This window comes from Lissotriton vulgaris, chromosome 4_1, assembly GCF_964263255.1.
Source record: "Lissotriton vulgaris chromosome 4_1, aLisVul1.2, whole genome shotgun sequence".
Taxonomy (NCBI): domain Eukaryota; kingdom Metazoa; phylum Chordata; class Amphibia; order Caudata; family Salamandridae; genus Lissotriton; species Lissotriton vulgaris.
Genome location: NC_141691.1, coordinates 355,286,733 through 355,313,549, shown reverse-complemented (window position 1 = coordinate 355,313,549; position 26,817 = coordinate 355,286,733). Strand labels below are relative to the sequence as shown.

The 26,817-nt window shown below is 49.4% G+C and overlaps 1 protein-coding gene across 1 annotated transcript in view; it reads left to right on the top strand.

The window, feature by feature from the left end:
• LOC147718744 (UAP56-interacting factor-like) overlaps nucleotides 1-26,817 on the top strand; it is a 443,554-nt gene that overhangs the window by 142,923 nt on the left and 273,814 nt on the right. Inside the window, exons 6-7 of the mRNA XM_086918731.1 lie at nucleotides 21,937-21,977; nucleotides 22,447-22,518. Coding sequence (XP_086774857.1) covers nucleotides 21,937-21,977; nucleotides 22,447-22,518 — 113 coding nt within the window. The remainder of the gene's footprint in view (nucleotides 1-21,936; nucleotides 21,978-22,446; nucleotides 22,519-26,817) is intronic.

Sequence of the window (26,817 nt, the reverse complement as noted above, 5' to 3'; positions counted from 1 at the left end):
TGAGTATAGGTCACAGAGGGAGTTGAAAAGGCTGAGCATCCTGTGATGATGGGAGGAGGGTAAGGTAGCAGGAGTTGATAAGAGAATCTTCTGGAAGGGATGATGCATATGTTGAGACTGAACCAGGCATAAAACCTCTTCTAAGAGAGAAACTAAAGTAAAATGTGCAAGGGGTACAGAGCCTGTGGTGAGGGAGTGGAGAGGATGCTATGGAATGTGTAGGGAGAGGTGTATTCATTTCAGTTTATTTAGTATGAACTTGTATGCATAGCAAGGGAGTGGTGTGCTTTAACAGTAAGTGTGTGAAGCCCTTGTGAGCAAATAGGACAGAGGGGTGATGAACCCTATGAAGGAGATGTGGAATTGGATTTGCCCTATGGCAAGTTAGTGGAAACAATCACAAGAGGGTTGTGGAAAACCACAACCTAAGTGGAGCACTGCGTTAGACAACAAATGCTGTCTCAGTATGTTAATCAAAATAATCAAAGAGAAACAGTTGCTCAAAGGCATTCCAATTTATCATGCCATCGTGTATCCTGCTTACCACAAGCAATAAATATCATCAATTAACATTGTTCAAACAAAGCTATTGTGCACTTGATTACAATGCATGTTTTGAATACTAAAAATCATTAAATATACAATACCACAATCAAAAACATATAATGCAGTCAGCAGATTTTGCGAAAAAGAGCTCCAAATTATGCAAGCATGTCCCAATGCATTTTGGGGTCCAAAACTGAACCCTTCATCAGGGGATAAATGTGGGAAGTCCGTCGAGACTGGAAGTATACAGTTGTATTATCCACAGGAAACCTACAACACAATGATTAGCATTGTGATACAAGACACTGTAATTTCCAATGTCACAATATCAATGTAGAGTAAGGAATGTAGATTCTGATAGATACATCTGCCAGTAGATTTCTCACCTTGTGAATATCTCCTTGCGTCAGCAACATTCGGAAATTCTTTTTGTAGCTTCGCGCCGGCGTGGCGACGTCAGAGGCACAGCATCGCGCGCTACTCCGCTGACGTCACTGACACCATGATAGGCCCACGCTGGCGTGATGACATCAGTTCTCTTTTTTTCTCGCGCCGTCGACGCTGTTTTCAAGGGATCGTCTGTAGCTGTATAGTAACTTTGTTACTTTGTGTTTCTACTGGTGTTTTCTTTGTCTTCTGTCGTGATGTCTACGAAGAAGAATGGATTTAAAATGTGCGGAGAATGTGGCAAGATGATGTCTATTACTGATCCACACGAGTGCTGCGTTTGGTGCTTGAGCTCCGATCATGAGGTCGAAGATTGTCCTTCTTGTAAAAAGATGACTCCGAAGGCACTCCGGGAGAGGGAGACGAAACTCCTGGTAACTAAGTTGAAAAACAAAAAAGATAAAAAGAGGTCGAGGTCTCGTTCAAAATCGCACTCGGAGTCGTCTACGGCGCATGCTTCAAGGTCTTCGAGAAAGAAGCATAAGAGGAGTCATGAATCTCGCCATCATTCTGAGAAAGACTCTAGTTCAAGGCCTAAGTCACAGGTGAAGTTACTTAGAAAAGAAGCGGTGGCCTCGGCGTCGGAAGTACAGGTCTCCGAGGGTGAGGCTTCGCATGCGGATTCGCCTGTGTCCCAGAAGCAGTTGCCGAATTCTTCTCTGAATCCATCCCATCCTTCTGGTCAAGAGGATGAAGATGAAGATGAAGGTGAAGAGGAAGAAGGAGAGGGCGAGGCTTCGTTGCCTGCGGGTTCGTCGACCCCGGTGCACCAGCCTGAGGTGGAGGCCGAAGTCGAGAAGACTCCGCTCCCTCAAGAGCATCCTGCCTTTCCGGCTCCAGGTCAGGATCCTACTCAGTTCCTGAATGTCATGTTTGGAGTTTACTCCAGGGCAATGTACCCCTCTGGTGCTCCGGTTGGTCCCACGGGTCCATTAGCATTTAATCTGGGTGTCCCCCAGGCTTATGCTCCTGCGCCTTTTATGCCTTTCATGCTGGCTCCAACTCCGCATTGGCATTTCCCGGCGCCGCCGAAGCCTTCGACGCAGGTTCCATCGAAGCTGAATCCATTGACGCCGATACCCTCGACTCCGATACCGAATCCGGTTCGACCTTGGATTAAGCTGCCTCTTCCGACTTAGAGTTCGGCGTCGGCTCTGGTGGAATTGGTCCCGGATCCGTCGACTTCGTTTATGAAGGAGAGGTTGAGGCGTGAGGCACAGAGGATTCTGGAAGAGGAGCGGTATCGTGATGAAAATTTGGCGGAAGGTGAACTGCAGGATTCGTTGGAGGATCCTTTTGATGACCTGAGAGAGGCTAGTGGTCTTGAGCTGTCTCTTGAGTGGGATTTGGCCTCTGTATCTGACGTAGCGTCTAAGGATGTGACTCCTTATCACGTTGTTATAAAGAAGGCTGCAGACTTGTTGAATATTACTCTGCCTACTGCTGAATACAAGTCTAACATTCTAACTGAGGTCCTTCAATCGCCTTCTTCTGTTATTGAACCAATGCTCCCATTTAATCACGCTTTGGCCGAGCCTATTTATGAGGTGTGGAAAAAACTCTGACAGCCCCTGCTGTTTAAAGGGCGGTTGCGAGAAGGTATAGAGTGGCACCCGGTGACCCGGACGTTTTGTCAACGCACCCACTGCCAGAGAGTTTGGTTGTGCAGGCTGCCTGCTCAAAGAAATCTGCAAGTGATTTTCCACAGGTTCCTGGGGAAAAAGAATCAAGGAAACAAGACCAGGCGGCCAAGAAAATCGTTTCCTCAGCCAGCATGGCGTTGAAGTCTGCAAATGAAACTTGCCTGATGGGTAGATACATCCATGCTTAGATAAATTCCGTCAAACAATTGGTGCCTAAAAATCCTGAGGATTATGGGAAGGATTTTCAAGAAGTGATTTCTGACACTCAGGCTACGGCAAGGCAGGTAATCCAGAGTGGGCTGGACACAGCTGATTCAGTGGCGAGAGTGATGGGCTCTTCGGTGGCCACTAGGAGAGCTGCGTGGTTGAAATCTTCAGAATTTTCTGCGGATGTTCAGTCTGCTTTGATGGATTTGCCCTTTGGGTCAGGGTTGTTTGGAAAGAAGGCTGACGCTGCTTTAGAGCGGTTTAAGGGTTTAAGGACAGCAGAGCGACGGCAAAGTCTTTGGGACTTCAGATCAGGGGCTCTTTTGGAAAGCGCAGAGGATTTGGCAGATCTTCCTATCGGGCCTACAAACAATCACAGCAGCAGCAAAATACGCTGTACAAGTCGTACAGAGGCAGTCAAAGAGCTCGTCCTAGAGGTCGCCAAGCTTCCTCTTCCTCCTCTTTCCCTTCCCAGCCTCCTGCCAACACAGCAAAGCAGCCCTAGTGTGGTATCTGGTTCTCCAGGCCTACATACTCCGTAGAATACCCTCTACACCATAAGAACTGTTGGCACGGAAACTAGAAAATGCAAAAGACAAGTTTATTAAGACCCCATGGGGTTGTGGTACATTCCTACAGCACCCTTAGGCAATGCAAGAAGTATCACACCGAACATCGGTGTAAGTCCTTCTTTTATACAGTTTTACAGACATTAAATGATGGGCGGTACATAGTTACAGAGTTTTAAGTACATATATGGTCAATTTTGGAACACAGCCAACTCATGGGAGGGGTTACAACACCACTGGTCAGTTTGGTGGAACATTCCTAAGTGATGACTGGTCAATCTGAACTGCGCATGTGCGGGCTTGACCATTACTAAAAATAGCCTGTTGCTGGGTAAACTCGAGTGGTCAGTGGTACAGAGGAAGGACAAAAGGGCATGCTGACCACGAGGCAACGCATTCTCTAAAATGGCCGCCGTAACATACAAAATGGCGTTTAACAACTATAGTCAAGATAAGGGAATAATGTGTAGCAAAGCTTAACGCTAACCCGATCATTGTCAAATTACGACACTAGATCCGCCATTCCAGATCATGTGGGTCCGGAGGGGGGTCGGCTTACCCATTTTTTGCGAGATTGGGAATTGATTACATCATATCATTGGGTTCCCAATCTCGTGGAGAATGGGTATGCTCTTCCCTTTCAGGAATTTCCCCCAAATTACGCTCCTTGCCAGGGTTATTGTTCGGAGGACCACATGCTACTCCTGCAGGAGGAAGTCCTGGCACTGTTCAGAAAGGGTGCGATAGAGGTGGTTCCGGAGCAGGAGAGGGGTCAGGGATGCTACTCCCAATATTTTCTGATCTCCAAGAAGGATTGCAGACTTCGTTCAATCCTGGATCTCAGGATCTTGAATCTTTACCTGAAGCAGGAGAAGTTCAAGATGCTCACCCTTGCGCAGGTTCTTCAAGCGCTGCTGGAAGAAGACTGGATGGTGTCGATCGACTTACAGGATGCGTATTTTCATATTCCCATCCTGAAGTCGCACAGTAAGTATCGGTTAGATCGCAGCACTACCAGTTTGCGGTCCTTCCGTTTGGTCTTACTACTGCGCCTCAAGTCTTCACCAAGGTGATGGCTGTGGTGGCTCTACATCTCAGAAGATCGGGGATACCGATATTCCCGTATCTGGACGATTGGCTGATCAAAGCAGAATCTCCAGAGATAGTGCTCCATCATCTGCAAGAGAGAACTCAGTTCTTGCACAGGTTGGGTTTTTCGATAAATATACCCAAATCTCACCTGGTGCCCTCCCTGCGCATATATCAAACAGGAGGGGAAGTGTATCACGTCAAGATCCAAGGGCTCAAATTACCATTCAAGAGGATTTAGGAATGGAAGGTCCAGCCATAGTCGGAGCCCAAAAGGACAATATCTAGCAAAGAAAGACTCGGCTGTTCCTAAAGACTAGAAGGTAGGGGAAGGTAAAAGGACGGTCACAGGAAGGGAAAGGAAGTGCTCGGTGGAGGGCTACCCTGGGTATCCAATATGTGGGTAATAATGGCCTCACACACCCTTGCGAGTGTCATGCTTCATCATTGGCGTCTGCTCCTCGTTGGACAGGCGGTGCAATGCCCAACGGGCTCACCTCGAAGAGGGGCTCTTTGGCGGAGATCTTTTTACCAACTGCCTAAGGGTGAAGTGCGGGTGAGGGGCCAGAAAGGAACGGATAGTGTAAATACGTGAGTTAAAATGTGGCACAAGGTACCGGAGATGAATTTATTCTGGTGGTCCCCAGCCACAAGTAAAAATAGTGGGTAGCCTATGATCGCTGGAAGCTAGGATTCCACATCACAATCCAGGTCTACAATACATATCGTGAGGTCATGCACACTGGCTGTGATTCTTCAGGACCTAGTGGTTACATCTATCTCCATTTAAGACATGACCTAGTTAGTGTCAGTTTAAAAATAGTTGTACTACCTGTAGGGGGATCCCGGTAGAGTTGGGTAGGCATACCAGACGCTGGCCAAGGCAGCAAGAACCTTAAACCCCTATGGTTCTTTCCCCTTGATGTAAAACCTACCGGGTACTGTTGACACCTAGACACTTTGACCTTTAGGCAAGAGCTGTCCCATACATGTAGTACAACTATTTTTAAACTGACACTAACTAGGTCATGTCTTAAATAACTTTTTTGTCCATTCATGCTGAAAGAATGGTTCTCAGGACCAGGGCTGCTTTTCTGCCTAAGGTGGTTACTCCTTTCCATCTGGGGCAGTCCGTTACCCTCCCTTCCTTCTATCCCCCCCTCACCCTTCCAAGGAGGAGGAGAGACTTTACCGCTTGGACCCTAAGAGGGCGGTGATCTTTTACCTGGACAGGACAAGAGTGCAGGATGGATGACCAGCTGTTTGTTGGATTTGCTGGCTGCAAGAAGGGGAAGGCGGTGCACAAGCGCACGCTCTCGAGATGGATTATCCTCTACATTACGATCTGCTACTCCCTGGCGGGTAAGGAACCTCCAGAGGGTATAAGAGCTCACTCTACTAGAGCGAGGTCTTCTACATCTGCTTTGTCTAGGGGTGCACCTGTTGAGGATATTTATAGAGCGGCGACTTGGGCTTCCCTCCACACTTTCGCGAAACATTACTTTTTAGATTCCGGGGTGAGGAGGGACGGCCACTTTGCGCGCTCTGTCCTCCAGGACTTTTTGGTATAGGAGCGTGGACACCCTTCCCCTGGGCGAGGGGACTGCTGTGGGACTCTATTCACAAAGTGAGGAATCCACTGGCAGATGTATCTATCAGAAGAACAAGTTACTTACCTTCGGTAACGCTTTTTCTGGTAGATACAGTATCTGCCTGTGGATTCCCCACTGACCCACCCGCCTCCCCGTTGTCCACTCTTCTATACCTAAGTTACTGTAATGTACATATTTTTATTGTCAAAGGAAATGTTTATTACAATTTGATTTCTTGCATTGGTTTCACACTGTGTGTTATCTTGACATTTATGTACTGTGTATACTGTGTATATATCTGCTGTCATCGGTCCGTCCGTGTGCCTCGAAGGCACGGAAAAAAGGGCGGAACTGATGTCATCACGCCGACGTGGGCCTATTATGGTGTCGGTGACGTCAGCGGAGTCGCGCGCGATGCCGTGCCTCTGTGACGTCGTCGGCGCGAAGCTACAAAAAGAATTTTTCGAATGTTGCTGACGCAAGGGGATATTCACAAGGTGAGGAATCCACAGGCAGATACTGTATCTACCAGAAAAAGCGTTACCAAAGGTAAGTAACTTGCCTATTTCACTCTTAAAAACGTAAGAAAGGGGGGCGTGGCTAGCAGCCGATAATGGCGGCAGCAACCTAGAGAGGCTCCCGTAGCGAGGCGGCTTCCCGCATCAATCCGCATGCCTATCCGCTCACTGCTCAGTCCGAAGAGGGTGTCCTGGGTGCGGTGACCGAACGGCGCCAGCACAGAAAATTTGGGAGCGCTTGGACCCCGGTATCGGGGCGAAACCTCATCTACGTCCCTCGTGGAAGACGGGCCTGGTGACACGAGGCGAGCATCGGTGTCGAGTGAATCCTGAGGCCGGGCGGAAGTTCATCCTCCCCGGCGCAACCATCCGGAAGTAGCCGACGACGCCATCGCCCGACGTTCTTGGCTGGCGATCCTCCCCGCCGGCCGCTCCATCCCTCACGCTGTGTACCCGGTGTGTACCCAGTGGCGCTCTGCAGCTGTGCCCCTTGGCTGCGCTCGACACAAACCGGAGGACCGGTGCAGCACCAGTCGCCATTTTGCTCGACCCAGCCGAGGCCGCCACAGCTCCGCGGCGGCCGGCGGCACTCTAACAGCGCCAGCGACCTCTGGCCTACACCCACTCTGGGCCCCTGCATTCCCCTCCCCCCCGCGGACAGCTATGGACCTCCGGCCCGCTCCGTTATAGACTTTGTCTCACTGGACAGTAATGGCGGGGAAGGGACAGCGGCAGACCGCTGCTCAGGCGAAGCTAGGAAAATATGCCTACGATAACCAGTCATCCACCCAGCCTGAGCAGCGCAAATCACTGGGGAAGGGCGCTGACAACGACGGTGCCAAAAAAGCCACGCTGGACGATGTACTACGAGCGCTGGAGCAGGTACAGGCCACGGTGGGCTCGACCGCGGCGGAGGTTACCCTTATCAGAGCCGACCTCCAGAAAATGAGCGAAAGAGTGAAGCAGGTGGAGGTGGTGACTAAATCTTTAATAGAAGACGTCTCCGACCTACAAGTGGAAATGGAGAGGCTGCAGGCGGACAATAAACTTCTGAAAAGTAAGTTGGATGACCAGGAGGGGCGTTCCAGACGCAACAACGTCCGTATCTTAGGGGTTCCGGAGTCTGAAACGAAGGGGGCCATGGACCTATACGTTGAGGACCTTATAAAGACTAAACTGGCCCGAAGGGACTGTCCAACTTCTTTACAGTAGAGCGGGCCCACCGGGTCCCGGGAGGGACGCCTACCCCGGGGGCCGCCCCGCGCCCCATCTTGGCGAGACTCTTCAACTTTAGAGACCGCGACGCGGTCCTCCAAGCAGCCAGGGTGGCACCGCCCATCCAAATCCAGAATTCACGGATTTCGTTCTTTCCGGACTACACGGCGGAAGTTACCCGTAAGAGGAGAACATTCCTCGAAGTTAAGAAGTCGCTTCGCGACCAAGACCTGCCGTACTCCATGTTGTTTCCGGCCCGGCTGAGAGTGGTGGCGGACAAGAAGGTCTGGTTTTTCGACTCAGCGGAGAATGCCAGGGAGTGGCTGGATGGCTGGCGCAATGTGGACCGCACCTCCAACCGTCGACGCAACAGGTCGGGAGAAGAGAGCCGGCGGGTCTCACGTTCTCCACCCAGGAACAGCGAGAATGGATCACCGTCACAGGACCATTTGGGAGCTGCTGGAGGCGAATGATGTGACCACAAGGGACTAACGAGTTACTCCTGAACTCTACTCCCATTCTGATTCTTCACCGAGTCGTTTATGGACGCTGGCCCGGACGACCCGAGGACTGCAAAGGGACCGCCTGCTTTGGGGGACACTCTCCCCTGACGTGCAAGTACTCTGTTTCTGACATGGGATAAGCGCTCTGCTGAGTTGGGGTGGCGGGCAGTTTTGAGTCCGTTTGGCAGGGAGGCAGGGTGGGGGGTGTTGGGGGGGGGGATTTGTCTGGTTTTACGGGGGATCCATGATATCGATCACAAAACGTAGAATGTACTGTGCTGTTTACTGGAACAATGCTGGGAGGGTGGGCCCTGTACTGATGGTTTTGGTCTCTAAGTTTCGATGGTGGTGGGTGCACAGCCTAACGTGATGCAGGCGGGAGAGACGCGACTGGGCGGCTCCTCCCTCAGGCTTCTGGCCTGGAATGTGCGCGGTCTGGGTGATAGAGTGAAGCGCGGCCTTGTTCTGTCCGAGGTTAAGCGTCATAAACCTGACCTCATACTCCTTCAAGAGACCCATCTAATGGGTAATGCCACTAAGGCCCTGGACAGACGAGGGTACACAATGTTGACCCACTCAGAATTCTCTACTGGATCCCGGGGCACGGGTATCCTGCTCAGAAAATCCTCTACTTTTATCACCCTTAGCACAAAAACTGATACGCAGGGCTGTTTTGCGGCAGTGATTGGTCAATGGGAAGGGCGCCCCCTGACTATAGTCTCAGTATACATCCCGCCGTCTTTGCACTCAGTGATGCTGCCTGCCCTGGGCGATTTCTTGCTGTCCCTCCCTGAGGGAAGACACCCTGCTAGGCGGGGACTTTAATGCCCCTGCTGACCCACAACTCGACAGATTCCCAGCCACCGCCCTCCCCGGGGGTCCCTCCAGATTTCAGCGCTTCCTTGAGGCACTGGGGCTGATAGACATATGGCGACACGTCCACCCAACACTACGACAGTACACCTTCCACTCCACCGTCCATAATAGTCTGTCCCGTATTGACCACTTTCTGGCGTTGGGGGATGGGTTACAGCGCGTCGAAGAGGTGCTCATACACCCTAGGGGCATCTCGGATCACTCCCCACTAACTCTCACCATTACTTCGCAAACACGCACACGCCACCGCGTCTTTCCGATGCACGCCTCATACCTTAAGGTCCCTAAGGTCAGGAAGGCACTGCAGACTGCCACGACACATTACTTCGTGGAGAATGAGCCTACCGCACCCTCGGCTGAGGTGCTCTGGGAGGCCTATAAGACCGTCCTGAGGGGGCAAGCCATTAGCTCCATAACATCGCATAGACGAGAACAGGCGGCTGAACACTCGGCGCTCGAGCTACGACTGCGCGAAACAACCGCTGCCCACGAAGCAGACCCCACTGATGACACACTGCATGCGCTCATGCTGTCCCAGCGCCTATATGCAGACCACGCTCGGCACATTACACAAGGTCACATCACTGACACACAAAACCGAATATATGATATGGGGGACAAGGCAGGGAAAATGTTGGCTTGGCTCGACAAGAGAGGGGGAAGCGTCAAGGGGATCCAACAGGTTAAGGACGAAAAGGGGAATATCCAAACGGACCCAGCTCGGATAGTGGAGGCATTGGCTGCCCACTTTGAGAAAGTCTACACCCCGGAGCAGGACGTCACTGCGATTGCGGCCCAAAGCGCACTGTATGATCTGCCCATCCCGGCACTGTTGCCGGAGGCGGCAGCTGAGCTTGAGGCGCCCTTTACTGCTGACGAACTGCGGATCGCCATTGGGGCCCTACATACGGGCAAAGCGCTTGGACCGAACGGCATCCCAATTGAGTGGTTTCAAGACCGCACTGCTGTTCTTAGCCCATACTTGCTCCGAATGTACGAGGAATGCCGTGCTACGGGGGTGCTCCCGTTGGACCAACGAACGGCCACGATCGTGGCTATTCCTAAGCGTGGTAAGCCCCCGGAGGAATGCTCCTCACTTCCTTACTTAACGCAGAAAGCAAAATTCTAGCGAAACTTCTGGCAAATCGTCTCATGCCCCACCTATCTGACCTTATTCACCCGGACCAATCTGGGTTCATGCCCCACAGGAACACCTCACTCAATCTACGACGGGTGCATGGGGTGTTGGCCAAAACGGATGAAATCGGCGAACCCGCGGCCATCTTGGCCCTTGATGCGAAGATGGCCTTTGACATGGTAGAGTGGGCGTATCTCTGAGGTTCTCCAGTACATGGGTTTTGGTCCGGTCTTCATCTCATGGGTCAAACTGCTGTACATCATGCCGGTAGCACATGTGGTGGCGAATGGCCACATTTCACACTCCTTCCCGCTCAAGCGCGGCACCCGACAAGGTTGCCCTCTTCCCCCCTGCTATTTGCGCTGTCGCTAGAGCCCTTGGCGATCCGCATTAGGACCACCACTTTGCTTAAAGGGATTCAATGGAGGGAGGGCTGGGAGGACCGCATATCGCTCTACGCGGATGATATGCTGGTCTACCTGACGGATCCTGAACACGGCATTCCGGCTCTCTTGCACATTTGCAATGCCCACGGAGAGGTATCTGGCTACACCATCAATTGGAGTAAATCCGAATTATATGCCCTGACGGGCAGCCAACCAACGGTTGGTTCCACCTGCCCCCTGCGCCTGGCCGGTTCATCATTTAAGTATCTTGGTATTCACGTCACAAGTGACCCGGCGGAATACGAAAGACTGAACCTAGCGCCACCGCTGGACCGCCTCAGGCGAGATGCGAGCTTCTGGGCAGGATTACCACTGACGATGCTGGGGAAAGCAGCCCTCTTCAAGATGAAATCCCTGCCCCGCTTTCTGTATATTCTGGACAATACCCCTTTTGCTGTGCCCCCTAGGTACTTCAAGAGGGTGGCGGCGGTGGTCTCAGGTCTGCTATGGAGTAACCGCCCGGCACGGATAGCTCACGCCAAGCTCTGTAAGGGCTGGTACGAGGGTGGCATCGCACTTCCTAACCTCCAACTTTACTATTGGGCGGCCCAGCTTAGGCCGATCAATCAATGGTTGCACGCATCGCAATCGGACCCAGCATTCCAGGCGGATCGGGCCCAGCTGGGGGCTGGTACCCTGCTGGCCCCGCTTTACGATAAACGAAAACTCAGGTCACTGAAGGGGCCCACTAAGCTCACGGTGGCCACCTGGCATGCAGCCACCGCTGCGCTGGGATGGAAAGATACTATCACCAAGCTTACCCCACTCTGGGACTCACGTGCTCTGGGCAACCTTCGGACCAGCAAGGGGTTCTCCCGCTGGGACGACATTGGCATTTCAACAGTGGGGGACATGTGGGACCGTGGGGCTGTCATTACGTTTGACCGTCTGAAGGAACTCTACGACATGGGGCCACATGAAACCTACTGATATGTCCAAGTTCGTCATGCTCTGCTGGCGGTTATTCCGGTGGGGTCAGCTCTCCCCGAGTCGTCCCCGCTAGAGGATCGCCTCTTGACCGACTACATGGTGGAAAAGGCCACCTCCCTCACCTACCGGAAACTCCTCAATAATTCCCCAGACCCGCTAGTGCCTCTTAAGGGAAAATGGGAGCAGGACGTGGGGGAGATGGATGAACATGAATGGAATGAGGCACTGGCATCCCCTAAGGAAGCGGGCATATCCTCCAGAATGAGACTCATCCAACTCAAAGTTCTGCACAGAACATATTACACCAGGACATTGCTTCACCACATACAGCGAGCCCCTGACCCCTTCTGCTTGCGGGGCTGCGGGGAGGAGGGCACACTATTCCACACACTCTGGGATTGCTCCCTTATACAAACTTATTGGCGTCAGGTCATGCGCACTATATCACAGGTGCTGGAGGTCCCAGTGCTCCCAGAACCTCGTCGCTGCCTTCTTAATGTGTGGGAGCCAACTGACTTGTCCCGGCATGGCCGCCTCTGGGTGACGCTTGGAATGATGATGGCCAAGAGGGATATCGCGCAGCGCTGGGAGGTGGCGGATCTACCGAAGGCCTCACAATGGTGTGTTAATATGGACAGGGCCATGGTCACTGAACGGGCAGTGTATTTGAACAGGGGGTGCCCGGCCAAGTGGAACAAAGTTTGGTCCCCATGGAACGTTTACCGAGGTGAGATTTGTGAGCCACTTCCTGAAGGTGACGCACTAGAGTCAGACGAGGAAGAATGAATGTGCGGGAAGGGCTTAGTGATGGGGGGGGCAACACCGGGAGGGGGCGGAGTAACGGAAAGGGACGGCTAATACTGTACCTAACAAGGTGTGCAAAGTGCTGTTGGCTCGAACTCAGAAGTACGCTTCCACCTAACTGGCATTAAGTTTCCTGTATCGATGGCAATGTGATTTCCCGAAGTTTTGAATGTTCTTTTTTAGGTACAAAACAGAAAACGAAAACCTCTTAATTCGGCATGGACCATTCACAATTTTTCTTCACAATTTCTTTCTGGATCACTACCTTCATGTCCTTACGACCGCAGGTGCAATTGTATTGTAATAATGAATATTTATTTGCTTAACGCTTCCATAGCGGCCGGCCCGGTTGGGTTGTAGGCGACAAGCTGTGTAATAACTGTGAAGGCTCAATAAAGGTTTTCAAAAAAAATAAAAAAAAACGTAAGAAAGAACGAGATGTGATGTGAGGAAAAATTTATGCAGGTAAAAGTATCGAAATACCACCTAAATCCAGTGAATTCATACGTTCTAGAACAGGCTTGTCATTTATCCATAAAGTGTAGTGAGGTGCTCCCAAACAGAAATGTGATAAACAATAGTACCGCCAACCCAGTTACTATCGAAGAAAGTCGTTGCCTAAAGTTCCTAAATGCCACTACTCAACCGTGTGCGGTAACATGCATAAGTAGAAACAACAAAGTTCTTACCCGTAAATGTACTTCAAGCACGCTGTTACGATGTGTGACTTACGGAGCTGGAATTGGATTTGCCCTATTGCAAGTTAGTGGAAAGGCAAATGTTTTATTGCTTATCGTAAGAAAACCGTGCCGGAGGTAATACTTTATAATAAGAGTTCGCAAGGGTAAAGCGGTAGAGGAGGTCAAGTTTACTTTTGCTTTTACAGTTAACTAGTAATATTTCCTTGCTAGTCCTTGTACCGTTTATAGAGTATATGGGAGAAGTGGGTTTCTTTACAGGACTAGAAGATTATTGTAGTCCTTTGTCCCATGAACAAATACAGTTTTTCAAAAATACCACACCCATGGATTACCCATGCTAGACACAGGGAACATATGCACATAATTACATATAACATTTGTCCTGATAGGGTCTTTTGAGGTGCGATTTTGTTCGGAGCCATCTGTACTCTTTTGGTGGCTGTGTTTCTTCTGCCAAATTGAAAATTTTTTTCACTGTATTTAGTTAATGGTTGTCATCGCCATGGAAGGGCTCGACTACACAAACCCACCTGGGTGTTAAGCAGGCTGGGGGTTATTCCTCCTTCCATTAGCATGAGTTCGGAAATTTTTCTTTTCCTATTTCATATTGGTGGAAGTTGATGACATGTCGCTTTGGTGCACTTTGGTTGTCTTCCTTGTTACCTGATTTTGAAAGAACTTTCTTGATAGTTAACTCATACATTTTACACATGCTCTGTAGTTGATGGTTTTTGGAGACCCTGTATTTTTATCATAGGGTATGATCTCCTTATTCCACTTGTTGTGAAGCAGTGAGGCACCAGAAGGAGCGCCCTATTGGGTATTTTTCGTAATTTCTGCTAGTGAGGGATATTTTTAGTTTATCTAGATGGAGCAGATCTTTTTGTAAGCCAGTGAGCCCCTTTTACCTCCAATCCTAACTAGATGCTTAGATTGGAGCATGAGCATAGAAATGGATGGAATTGTGACTCCTAGTCTGAATCTTACGGTGATGTTAGTTTTTGTCATAGGTACTTTGCCTGGTGACTTAGGGTCCGGTTGCTGTGCGGTCCCTTCAGTAGTTACTGTTCCCAGAGGGGGCTACATCTTTTGATACTACCCTCAGTTGTGTTTGTCCTTTTTAGCTTAGCACCGCTGTAAGTGAGCCAAACACGTGGGAAGAGGGGGTGTATCACTGCTGTTGTGGCTAATGTCTGCCACATGCGGTGAGCATCTTTTGGTGTGTGTGCACCTCTTTGTTCCCAGTATGTGGTGTGTAACATGGCCATCCCTTGTGGCTTTCAGTTACCTGGCTGGGGCTAATCTTGCCCCCACATATGTATCTAGAAACCTTTTTGGGCTAGCTTTGGGTGTTCTTTTTTTAATATTTTAGGCGTTTTCCTGAATCCCGTGTGATCTTTGGGTAAAGGTGTTATGTGGGGGAGAAGGTTAGAGCTGCTCTGTGGCCCTTTTTTCTTCCATTTTGGATGCCTTGTAGTGTCCGAAGTTGGGCCATCTACGTTTGTCTGTATGTTATCAGCAAGGTTGGATCACCTTTAGTCGCTATGCTTGGTATAGGAGGTGAGCGCACCCGGTGCCCTACGTTCGTCTGGAGCTGGAGTTGAGATTTGAGGTCACCCTTTCCTGGGAACCACCCCCCGCACTCAGACCACACCCTGAAAACTCTAAACGCACTAGTGGGCCCGCTGTCCCTAGCTTGTAACCGGGGTCTCCGTGGTTGTGTGTTGCATTATGAACTGACGCATCTCTTGTCTAATTTTTTAATGGTTGGGTTTAGTAAAGTAGGATCTGCTTTTATGGTTACCACCACTTTTTGCCTGGTGCTAAGCTGTTTTTGACTAGTCTGACTGGGATTCTGCTTATCACGACCCCAGTCTCTGCTTCCTCCCTTAAATTGTTATGTTCAGTGTAGGAGAGTAGGGTCTGCAATCCTATGATCACCCAGATTTTTTGCTTTTGTTTCACTGGTTTACGACTTTCTCTGGCTGTGGGCCTGCTAATCAGACCCACAGCCTGGCTGTTCTCTTTCTAAATTACGAGATGTACCCTAGGTGCATTTACCAATTGGTACTGGGCCACCTTATCAGACCCTGTAACTCAGGGCATAGGTGTACCCAGGGCCGCCAGGGGCTGCAGCATGTATTATGCCACCCCTGGCTGGCCTCCTAAATTTGACACAACTGGCTGCATGACAGCTGGGGCGAAGTCGTGTAATCACCCTTTGCTTTAGATATAGTAGCCCTTTATCTAACCACACAATGGACACCCGAGTTCCTATCAGTCACTCCTATGGCAGGCCTTGACAATCCTGAAGGCAGAGTGCGTGGGCTCGTGTGAACTGTGCTCTGGCCCGAGCCGAGCCCGGTTGCAGCTTGCGGAATCAAGACCCAATGGCTGTTCCATGATAACGCGTACCACATCGGTAACTACGGTGTCGCGTTATCAAGACATGTCGAGTAAGGTGTCATACGAATCGGGATGCTGCCCTCTCACCAACCCTGGCGACGAGGTTAGCATTCCGCCCTTCTAGAGGGACACGACATGTACGTAACTGTGAACCCCGGTTAAAGTTAACGAAAGCCTCAGCTCCACAAAATGGATGCTGCCACCACAGACACGAGTCTGACCTCCTGCTGCTGGGAGTCCTTCCAGCGAGGAGCGCTTGGACAAAGGGTTTCCTGTCGAGGGCGGTGTTCGCACCGTCCCAGACAGGGTTTGTGTATTCTGGGTAGGTAGGGCTTTTGCAAGAAGGTGACTGCGGAGTGGCACCCCGGTGCTCACTACGCATCTTCCGGTCAGAACCAGTTCCAGGGGCGCCAGCCCTGGCCTGGGGAAAGTCCAGCAGGGGAGAGGGGTGTAACTACCCCCCTTCCTGGTCCCACCCTTAGGGCAGGACCTAGTCATGTACCCACCCCTTCCTTTAGGATAAAGGCCGGAGCGGGGACCCTTCCAAATTAGATCATCTTTGAATCAAGAATACTTTCTACGAAAGGACTTCGAGACTCTTCTCAAGATTTCTCCCTTGTGACTAAGGAGTAGTCACCCTGCATCAGCGGGCACCATCTAAGAACTCTGCGGTTTGCTGCAAGTCCTTCCTCAAGGATCCGACGGCCCAGCTCGACGAGAACCGGCTTCCCTGGCACCTCTGACCTCTACCCACTTCATCAGCTCAGCTGTGATCTGTGGGTGCGGCGAGACCTCGAGGGACCGGCCATCATCAGAACCTGCACGCTCTTAACCAGCACGACCATCGAAGCAATTCTCTGGTGAGTGCTCTGGGGTCCGAGAAGCCCCGACCCTGAGCCGCTCCAGCACCGAAGTGCAGTCGCCCAGCATCTCCACGATCTGCGTGGGGCCCTTCTGCTCGCTGCTCAGCACGTTGTCTGGTCACTAGCCGCTGGCTTGTGTCCTTCTGTGACGACATCCGACAATCATCACTGCTGGTCTGGTTGCTCCAGACTGGCCCTTGCTTCCATCTTTCCGAGAAGCACCCCGGACCCTCCTGGTCCACTCAAGACGCCATCTTAGGCCCACCACGTGGCCCTGAGATTTGCCAAGGCTTGTTGCCCCATCCTGGGCCCAGCGACGCCGACAGCATCATCCTTCGTGGGACAGCTCGCACCTCCACCGTGGTCGCCGACAACGCCTCCTGGTCCGTGAGACTGCAGAGCCTAGCGTCGCCCACTCACCTGGTCGAGGTGACGGCCAACCGGTGCCTTCCTGGTACCCTCTGACTACTGGCTAGTAGTACGAACTTGGTCCCCTCTGCTTTCAGGTATCATCAATCTCTGATCCAGGCTTGGATCTCTACGAACTATTCATCACTGGTCGCCGGCCAGCAACTCCTTTTCTTCCGGCTCCTGGCTCGTCAGCGAAGACCCCGACGCCTGTAAGACTTGTGCAGCCGCAGCCCTCGTGGCTAGGTAACTCGGCACTTCGGTGCCTGCATAGCCTCTTTACTCTAGGGTCCCGGGTCCCTCGCTTCCGACTTGCCTTATCGGGTCCGCCCGAGACCTTAAACTTTCCGTGTCCTCGGACACTTGTTTTAATTGTGCACTTGAAGTATTTTCCTAAGAGATTTGGTTTGTGCTTAGTACCCTGTCCTCATAAAGAGTACAGGGCTGTTGTGATTCTTAATAAATATCCTGTTGATTTTCATAACACTTGTGTGGTGTCCTTTCACTTGGTGTTCAAGGGGTACATGTGTGGTAAACAGCTGGCTTAACGCGCCCTCTCGAGTCTTTAGCCTTAGACTGCTCGTATCCACGCTACTAGGATAGCTGGTCTATAGGTTGACTTACAACCAATTACCATAAGGGTCGTTTGGAACGATACATAGCGGTCGCTAGAATAGCGAACGCTGCATATCGGGCCCAGATTGGATACTGGGGTACCCTTATCAGTCCGCAGTATGATACTAAGGTACCCAGGGCATTGGCATCCAAGAGGTCCTCCATGGGCTGAAGCATGTATTATGCCACCCATGAGAGGACATACAAACTGTAACTACAGGTCTGCCATTGCAGCCTGTCTAAGCTGGTGCTAGCACCACTTACTAAAATATAGGGGCACTGCACTTAAAACCTGTGTCACCCCTTTAGCAGGCCTTTGCAATCCTAAAGGCAGAGTGCTTGGTTCGAATTGTGGAGGTACCCTGTATCAGTAGGACACCCCTACAGCCTACGGTGTCACTTCTCCCGTGTGGGTAAGTGACGCAGCCAAATACCATATAGAGGTGCACTGCGTAATTACGCGATGACCATCGCGAAACTGGCTTCAACAAATCTTATCATGTTTGGTATCAACCATGTTGGAATCATACCCCCACACTGTAAACGGTGTGGAAGGTATGATTCCAAGCACTGGAAGAGCCCTCCGTTAGGCTCTCCGTGCTCCCGGTACCAGTCTTCTAGACCCGGACAGCACAAGATGGCAGCTGCTGACCAGAGAAACGATTCTGCCCTCCTGATGCGCAGCCAAGCTCGAGCAGGGGAAAGCAGAACAATACGTATCCTGTCACAGGGAGGTGTGAACACCTCCCAGATAGGATTTAGTGTATTGGGGCCAGGTGGGTGCGCTTGCCAGCGCCACTCAGTCTGCATTAGGGGCACCTTTGGTGTCTCCTTGTATAGTCCAGTTCAAACCAGCTCCGGGAGCCATTGGCTCCCGCTCTGGCGCGAAACTGGACAAAGGACATGGGAGTAAACTCCCCACTGTCCAGACCCTCCCCTGAGAGGGCCCCTTCAATAATCCCATCCATTTCCTTAAGGTACTTAAAGGCTTAGCTGTGGGTGGTTCCCTAGATTCGTCGTGGGACACTGTTCAATTCAGAAACCTCTTCAATTTCCACCGTCTGGGCACTATGGACTTTATTTGGGCTCGACTTCATCCCCTTTCAGTCTGCTGCATCGTTTGTGCCTGTGCACCATACAGGAACCTTCCAAGGCTTGTGGGCATCCTAGACACTTGAAGGAATCTCTCTTAAAGGGAAGGAGTCACTTCCCTGCATCTGTAGGCACCACAACCAAGCTGACCAGTCTCCTGATCCTGAACTCCTACGGACTCCGGGTTCAACAACACAGGTGGTGGTTCTCCTCCGCTATTGAGGCCTGCCCTGCCTTCTCACCAAGATTGAGGCCAGTTTCCCTTGTGGGAGCCGCAGGAACCCAATCCCTGTGCACCGCATCGACTTGCCGTTGCCAAGGCTTGTTGGTTTCCTTCCATCAAGATCTTGGGGATCCAAGTAACTCCAGTAAGCATCTCTAGTCACCAGAGTTTCTGTCCACACCGCATAGATTGCATTGTGGCCTGCATCTTTTGGTGAGCTACTCAAGGTCCTCTTGCGACTCCAGTGCCTCTGGCCTGTGGGTCCTGTTGAGTCACCTTTTTCTTTAGGGCTCCCCTGATTGCTCGGGGCCTGCCCTGACTCCCCTGCTTGTGGCGAGTCCCCTGGACCTTGCTGCTAACGAAATTGCACCTTCTTCGACATCCACGTTGTTTGCGTTTGCCAAGGCTTGGTGGTGCTTCCAACGGACACTGACACCGACCCCTCAGTTCTCGACCTCTGACGTGGAACAGCTCTTGCATGGTTTCCGGTCTTCCTCAGCATTGCCTGGTCCTCACAGCTGCAGAGTGAAGGTCACCATTAACTCTTCTGCAACACCAGACATTGATGGGCATTCGTCTTCGTGGTATCCGGGTCACTCCTGAGTGACATACTCTGTCCTCTCTCGTTGCAGGTACATCTCATCTAGAACCCACCTTTGGATTCCACCGGACACTTTCTCCTTATCGAGTTTTGGGGTATCTTTTGTAGATTCACGTGCCTGAATTATTCCCCGTCGCCGAGATGTGAGTCCCACGGTAAAATACTAAAGCAGTGCGATAAGCAATAAATAGGCCAAAAGAGGCCACAGGCTTATCTTAGCAGCCTATCTACGTCCTTATAGGTAAAGGACCAAAAGTCCGCTCCAACCAATCGGCTATCAGCACCCTCTAAAACACTCCCGACAGTGAACTTTGCAGCACGGTTAGCAGGGACTTGTCCCTCCAATAGGTTTTTACCACAGTGTGCTCAGCACACCTCGCTATTGCTGCGCGTTTAGGTAGAGTAATTAGTAGCTCGAGATCCTTGTGCATGGTGGGTGTATCGTACAGCTTCGGGAAGCATTGCCTTTTACACCTCCCGTTGTTTGGGTGCTCTGTGGTCGGGATATATAAGCTGAGAATCTGTGTAACTCATTACACATAGTGTTCCAGAGGGTGCGTGGCTTTGAGCTGTTGCTACCACTGTCTCCATATGTCGTACCTGTTCATTACAGGGGAACCATCAATGAACAGTGCCACGCTATGTGTGGTGGGATCCTCCGCTGCGTGGCTGAATCTCTTCTTCCTCCTGCACTTCATTGGTAATGAGTGCCCTTTTAATAGTCTCGAGCAAGGGGCAATGAGTGTCGTAACCACTACCTAACGTAAACGCAAAGGTCTAAGATTTTGCATGCTCTCCAAGAGTGCCTTAGTAAAGGCAGTCTGGTCAGCAGGCAAAGTCCTCAGTTGTTTAGCTATGTTGTGGGGGCGTTTTAATGACATGGGTCTCGGGGAAGGAACCCCATGGGAGTTGCTAGCCATAGTCCCCTCTTCTGGGAACTGAATGGTCATGTTTAGCTTGGCCATTAAATCTCGTCCCAATAGATTATTTGGGAGTGCGGGATAGTATAATAGCTGTCCCCTCACAAGACTTCCTCATATGTCCAGCTCTAGGGGTTCCGTGAATGGGATCCTTGTCGCCATACCTGAAACCCCTTTGCATGACCATAGTGTCCTTCGATAGATCAGGAAGCTATAAGGTGTGTTGTCCACGAGTACTGTGTTCTATGGGTTCCTCTTTAGACTGGCGTGTTGACAGTATGAGGCATCTGTTGTGGCGTGCCATATCTCCATCAAGCATCAGTTATCGATTTTCCCCCTCGCCCCGTCCAGCCTCTTTGGCTCATAACTACACATTCCTTTTGTTGATCTAATGTTGCTTTTGAGTTCACCCTCCGTTTCCTCCTCAGGTGCCTTGATAAAAAATCCACTAGCCCCAAACTCGTTGTTGGTTCTTGGGTGACTTGAGGTCCCTTTTTCTCCCGAGCTCACAGAATCACTATTTTATTTTCTGGCTAGAAATATTAATTGCTACAGACATCCAGCATGACTCTCTTTGACTCAGTAATGGTCCCGATCACATGGCAAGAGCACAGACTGGTTTCTCAGTTGTCTCAAAACACATAGACAGTAAGGATGAACTCCTGTCTCAATTTTACACAGAATCACTATTGCAGCATGTTTACACAGTAACCCAGCCCATCAGGCTTGTGGAGATGTCAGATTTTGGTGGATTGGGGGAAAAGAATGGCAGAGTTGCAAATTCAAGCGTCCACATTCACCGTCTTTGGCTACGTAGCCACTCCTCCCTCTTCACTTGTAATTTTCATTACCTTTGAAGAGCCGGACAGGTGTCAAGAATGCACTGCGTTCTCCAGTTGTCCTTTGAGCTAACATAGCTGGTGATGTTGCAATGTTGGATCTTTCTTTCCTCTACGACATTCTTGCTTCCTTCCATGCCTATATGGCAATGTAAGGTTTTATCTTTAGTAAAGAACTGTTTTGCCTCATTTTGTGAGCACTGAATATCGATATTAATTTGCTCCAACAGAAAACAAGAGCATTATAAATTGACCATGCAGATGTCCAATCTATTCGCATTGCCGATTTATTTTTCCTTTCTTTATGCTATGCTTTAAGTCAAATATTTCCAGGATGATCACTCTGTGTATGCATGCTGCGCTGCTGTCTGGGGAAGAATCAGTATTGGCAAAGACAATAGGTGTCACACATACGAGATCTATTGACTTTGCCAGTGCTCGTTTAATATTGAAGGTAACTGGTGAAGGTGTGCATAAACACAGAGATGGGTACATCCCAAATAGACTGCAACACGCACATTTCTGGAGTGTGGGCATCCATAGTGGCTAGGATGCCCGCAGGTTAATAGTGGGAGACAGTCTACTGATTAAGATGTTTAAAGGTAACTTTACCCTTCATTTTAAAACATAGAATTGTTACAGAGAAAATATCTTCAATTGCAGCTTCATTTCAGTTTGTGTAAATATATCTTGAAAGTGCAACACATTATAGTTAATTTTGTTTTTGCACATTTTGTTCCCACAGCAAACATTTAATAACAGAGTGAAGACAACAAAGACACAAAGGTAATGTTTTTCTGCTAGAGTGCATGTTTGATAACGGATATGCCAGGTTTAAAGTTTGTGCAAAGTACTGCTGAACGGGGTTCCAAGGAAATTGTCCAAGGGGTTCTAACAATATTTAGGTTTAGTGAGTACTGCCTATTTCATACCTGTAAAAAAGAAACTTTCATAGGAGAAATTTGTTGCCCCCGTTTAGGATATACAACATTAAGAACCATAATGAATGCTGATTTTATACTATAAGTGTAAAAAAGAAAACTATAATCATTATCTCTTGTATTCATAAACGGTATGTACTGTTTGACTTTGTTTAGTGGATATTTATTTTTTGTGTAGTTTGCTTTGTATTGTTTCATTTTTTCTTTAAAAGTGCTTTTAATTAAGACTTGTAGCCGAAACAACATAGGATAGGGATGGAAGCAAGCAAGATAACATATGAAACGTGATGTAACACAAAATTATTTGTTTGCAGACGGCAAGCTGTACCAGTATTTGGGTCTGTTTTAACAGTCTCTGTACCTAATCCTAAAGCTGGGCAGACAAAGTAAGTAAAAATCACTTAAAGTGAGACAACTGTACTTTAAAATGCACTCATTATTTATTTCTTTATCCTTTTCCTTTTTGTTGATACTGTACCTGTACTTTGTGAATCATAAGAATCAAGTGGTGCAATTGAAATTTCACTATTCATTTTAGTTCCATGGTTGTCCTTCATGACCTGGCAAATACTAAAGAAGAGTTTTGGATGGTACAATATTTGTACTGGATCTCTGGTACTGACAATCACCCACAATTAGTCTTCTGCTTCAGGAAACAGTGACACCCTAATCCACAATATGAACTCCAGCATTCTAACTCAGCGGCCCCTCCTCCACGCAGACAAAACATACAATACCAACCAGTCTGTCACACCATCTCAACCGCTGTGCACCATTTGCGATACATACATTGCATTTTTATATAACATTTAGATCCCTACCCAAACCATGTCCGCAATCGCCTCCTGACAATAACTTAGTGTGTCTCGGAAAGACCTTCATATTTCATAGTTCGCTTGGAGTAATCCTTGCATGGGTAAGGTGTCTGGGGTCCATGTGCATAAAATCTGAATTGGTGGGTTGTAGTTGAAGGCAACCAGTGTTCTGCATTGGCCATAACATTAACAAATGCACCTATCCATCAAGAAGGGGATTTTTTTCTTCTCCAACACAGATGTCCTATTTTCCCTTCATTTGTTCATCTGCATCATGAGAGCTTTGAATGTTATCGCCTTAACACGCTCAAGAAAAGACAGTCTTTCTCATAAGCAGTTCCTGGCAGTGACATCTCTTGATTTATCTATTGGCTCTATTTCTAAAACTGACTGTGATGTGTGTCTGGAATTTTCTGGTGTCGGCTTGACACTCGTTTGGGGGATTGATGGGCTTTGTCTGATTTTGTTCGTTACTAAGGACATAACCAACATTCTGCCTTCATGGCACCTGCTGATGGCTGCCGGCACAGCCAGCATTGGGAAGATTGTAACCAAAGACTGCAATCTTCTAGGAGAACCCTTGGCATTATGCGTCTCTTGAATGTGGCATTGTCAGTATTAATAAGGTTCAAGCTGTAGCATGAGGGAGAAAAACCTGGAAATGATGGAAACATGAAGAGATGGTGCCTTCTGTCGACACCTATTCAGTTAGGCAGGATGTTGCAGTTCCATCTTTTTTCTTCCTCCCTGTACAGCTGCTAGCTTCTGCATCTTTAGCTTTTGCCCGGTTGTTGGGAGTTTGTCCTAGTCTTTCACAACGATCACCACTGCACCAATGGTGAAGTTTGAGGTAAGAGTGACTGTTAAGTGTTGTGAATCTTGGTGTTAAACTGGACTTCTGTTGATGGGATATTCCTGTTTGTGGTGGTACCGTTATGTTCGAGGCATGTGGGCTGCTGAATTCATATCTGTGCATAGATCGCCGTCTAGTGTTGGGTCTGGATGATTGCACATTGTTGTCCTGGAAGAGTCTTCGAAGAATCACGAGATAGGTGGCTCCTTCCCTGGACTACAGTGCGCATGGGCATCCTCAGATTTTTTTTTCCGCCATTGGGTTCGGATGTTACTATTTTAGCTCAAGTTAGGAAAACTTTCTACAAAGCCAAAAGGCTTTCGACAGCGTCTGTATCGTTTCGTTCGGTACCGGTAACTTTGCTTCGAGAGGACATCGAGGAATCAGACGGCTTTTCTTTCCACACTCGACCCGATCTTCAATCTACGATGGAAAGAAGCCCATTCAAGAGGTGTCCACTTTGCAATGCAAAATACCCGCACATCGATGTCCACCCGGTGTGCAACAAGTGCCTGTCCCCGGATCACAACAAAGCCAATTGTATGGCCTGTGCCCGGTTCAGGTCGAAAGAAAACTCTTTGGATTCGACGTGCGGCTCGATTAGAGTCGCAGAGATCAGCACCTAATCCAGAAAACATCTTCGGGACCGAAGACGAAGAGGTCATTGACCTGGAGGATCGGGAAGAACACTCGGAACCTGTTTCGGAGCATGACTCCGAGTATGACGCCGAAGATGACAGATATTGGAAGAAGAAAACGACGTCGATAAGGTAGGAGACGACGCAGAGGCCCTTGGGGCTGTAGAAGATAGCTCAGGTGAGGAGCTAGGCCCAAACGTTGATACGGGGGCTGACGAAGAAGCACTCAATGAGGCTCAGGTCGAGGGATCGCCATGAGGCCTTACCCAAGATCTATTGAATCGTTCTACAGCCCCGCATAAAGGCCCGGCTACGGACATATATAAAGAGCCATCGGTATCGAAAATTCCATCGGTCAATCCAAAGAAATCGAAACCGAAAGCATCACTACCAAAAACGAAACCAAAAGTGCAGCTAACTCTGGTCGGTTCCAAGGCCTCAAACCCCTCTGAGCCGAAGAAACAGAAGAAGGCCATCAATACCGAGAAGTTCAAAAAGGTCATCGAGCCAAAGGTTGGGGCACCGAAGACCAAGGTCAAGGCTGTCGAACCAAAGAAGTCGGCGCCAAAAAGTCGACGCAGACAAAAGGCTCGAACCAAGAGAGGGGGTCGATCCTCGGACAAGACCCGAGACCAAGACAAAGACTGGCTCCACGGACCCTGTCGAGTCGACGCAGCCAACCCCATTCGTATCCAAACAGGTGTCGGAGTCCCTCCAACGCATCAAAGAAAAGGCTGCAGCGGTCGGACCAAAGAAGGCCCCAACCCCGAAGTTGGTCGGAAAAATTCAGACCGCATCGACACCAATCAAATTCGGGTTGCCACCGATGGTGCGACCGAAAATGTTCGAGCCAAAAAGAGGTATAGGAGCTATTAAAGAAGTGTCAATGGGACTAGGGGCTACAGGAGAGCCTGAACAGGAGTCGAGGCAGTTCATCGACTCGGACACTGGTAGACTATCCATTTAAAAGAGGAAAATAATACCAGAAACACCCATGGAGTCATATAAGATTCCATTAAAGAAGAAGAGGGATTCAACCACATCACCAGTTCTTGTGGAACCTCTGCAGTCCCATGGACAAGAACCTCAGTCTTTCTCACCCACATACTCAGATGTGGATGCAGGGGATGACGATAATGAGGATGACACTTATCATGTGGACACTGATCCCGACGATCAGAACCAACCATGGGCAGACCCAGCTGAGCCAAGGGATCCACAGAATGCCCCTGACACACATACATACAATGTAAAAACTTCTCCTACTGAGGACACTACTGCCTTTAACGCCCTTATTGAAAGAGCGGCGGGTAACCATGATGTGCAACTACATGCTGACCCTATTGAGGAAGATTTTCTGGTCGACACCTTTTCCACTTCGAAAAGAACCGTCAAGACTCTGCCATGCTAAAATGGGTCCTTAAGCATGCTGATGACATTTTTAAGGAGACCACCAGAGAAAGGGTGTTAAACCCTAGAATTGAAAAAAAATATAGGCCGGCACCTGTGGACACTACTTATATAAGAGGACATTTGCCATTGGACTCCTTAGTTGTTTCTAATGCACGTAAGAGAGCAAACTCCCAGACTACAGGTGATGCTCCTCCTCCTGACAATGAGTCGAAAGTACTGGAAACTTCAGGAAAAAGAGTGGCAGCGCAGGCAGCTAACATCTGGCTCATTGCCAACACTCAGGCACTCTTAGCCAGATATGACAGGGCCCATTATGATACCCTTGAGACACTGTTGCAACACCTACCAGATCAGTACAAGGAGGGAGCGGAGCTACTAATCCAAGAAGGGAAGCTTATAACCAATGCTTCCATCAAGTGCGCGCTAGACGCAGCTGACACTGCAGCCAGAGCCATTAACACTAGCGTCATGTTAAGGAGACATGCCTGGTAAAGAATCTCAGGATTCAAACCAGAAATACAAACTACTATCCTCAATCAGCCAGTTAACCCAGACTACTTATTTGGACCTGAGGTTGACACCATCCATTAAGATTAAAAAAGACACCGAGACTGCAAAGTCTATGGGGGGCTCTGCAGTCACAGCAGTTTCGGGGTGGCTCCTTTCGTCGCTCCAATAACAGAGGACCTTCAAGAGGCCAAAACACACAGCAAACACAGTATAATAAAGGAGGTACACAAACCACCTACAATAAAAACAGGGGTGGATATCGTGGAAACAACATCAAGGGCAGAGGAAGAGGAAACAACAATTGCCCCAGTATTGGAACTTTCATAGATTCCCATGCTTTGTATCATTCCCCGTCGTCGGAATGGGAGCCTCGGTAAATAGTAAAAAACTATAGTAGTAAGCACAAAGTGAAAAAATAGGCCTAGGCCTCATCTCATTTTGTAGCTTATCCACCTC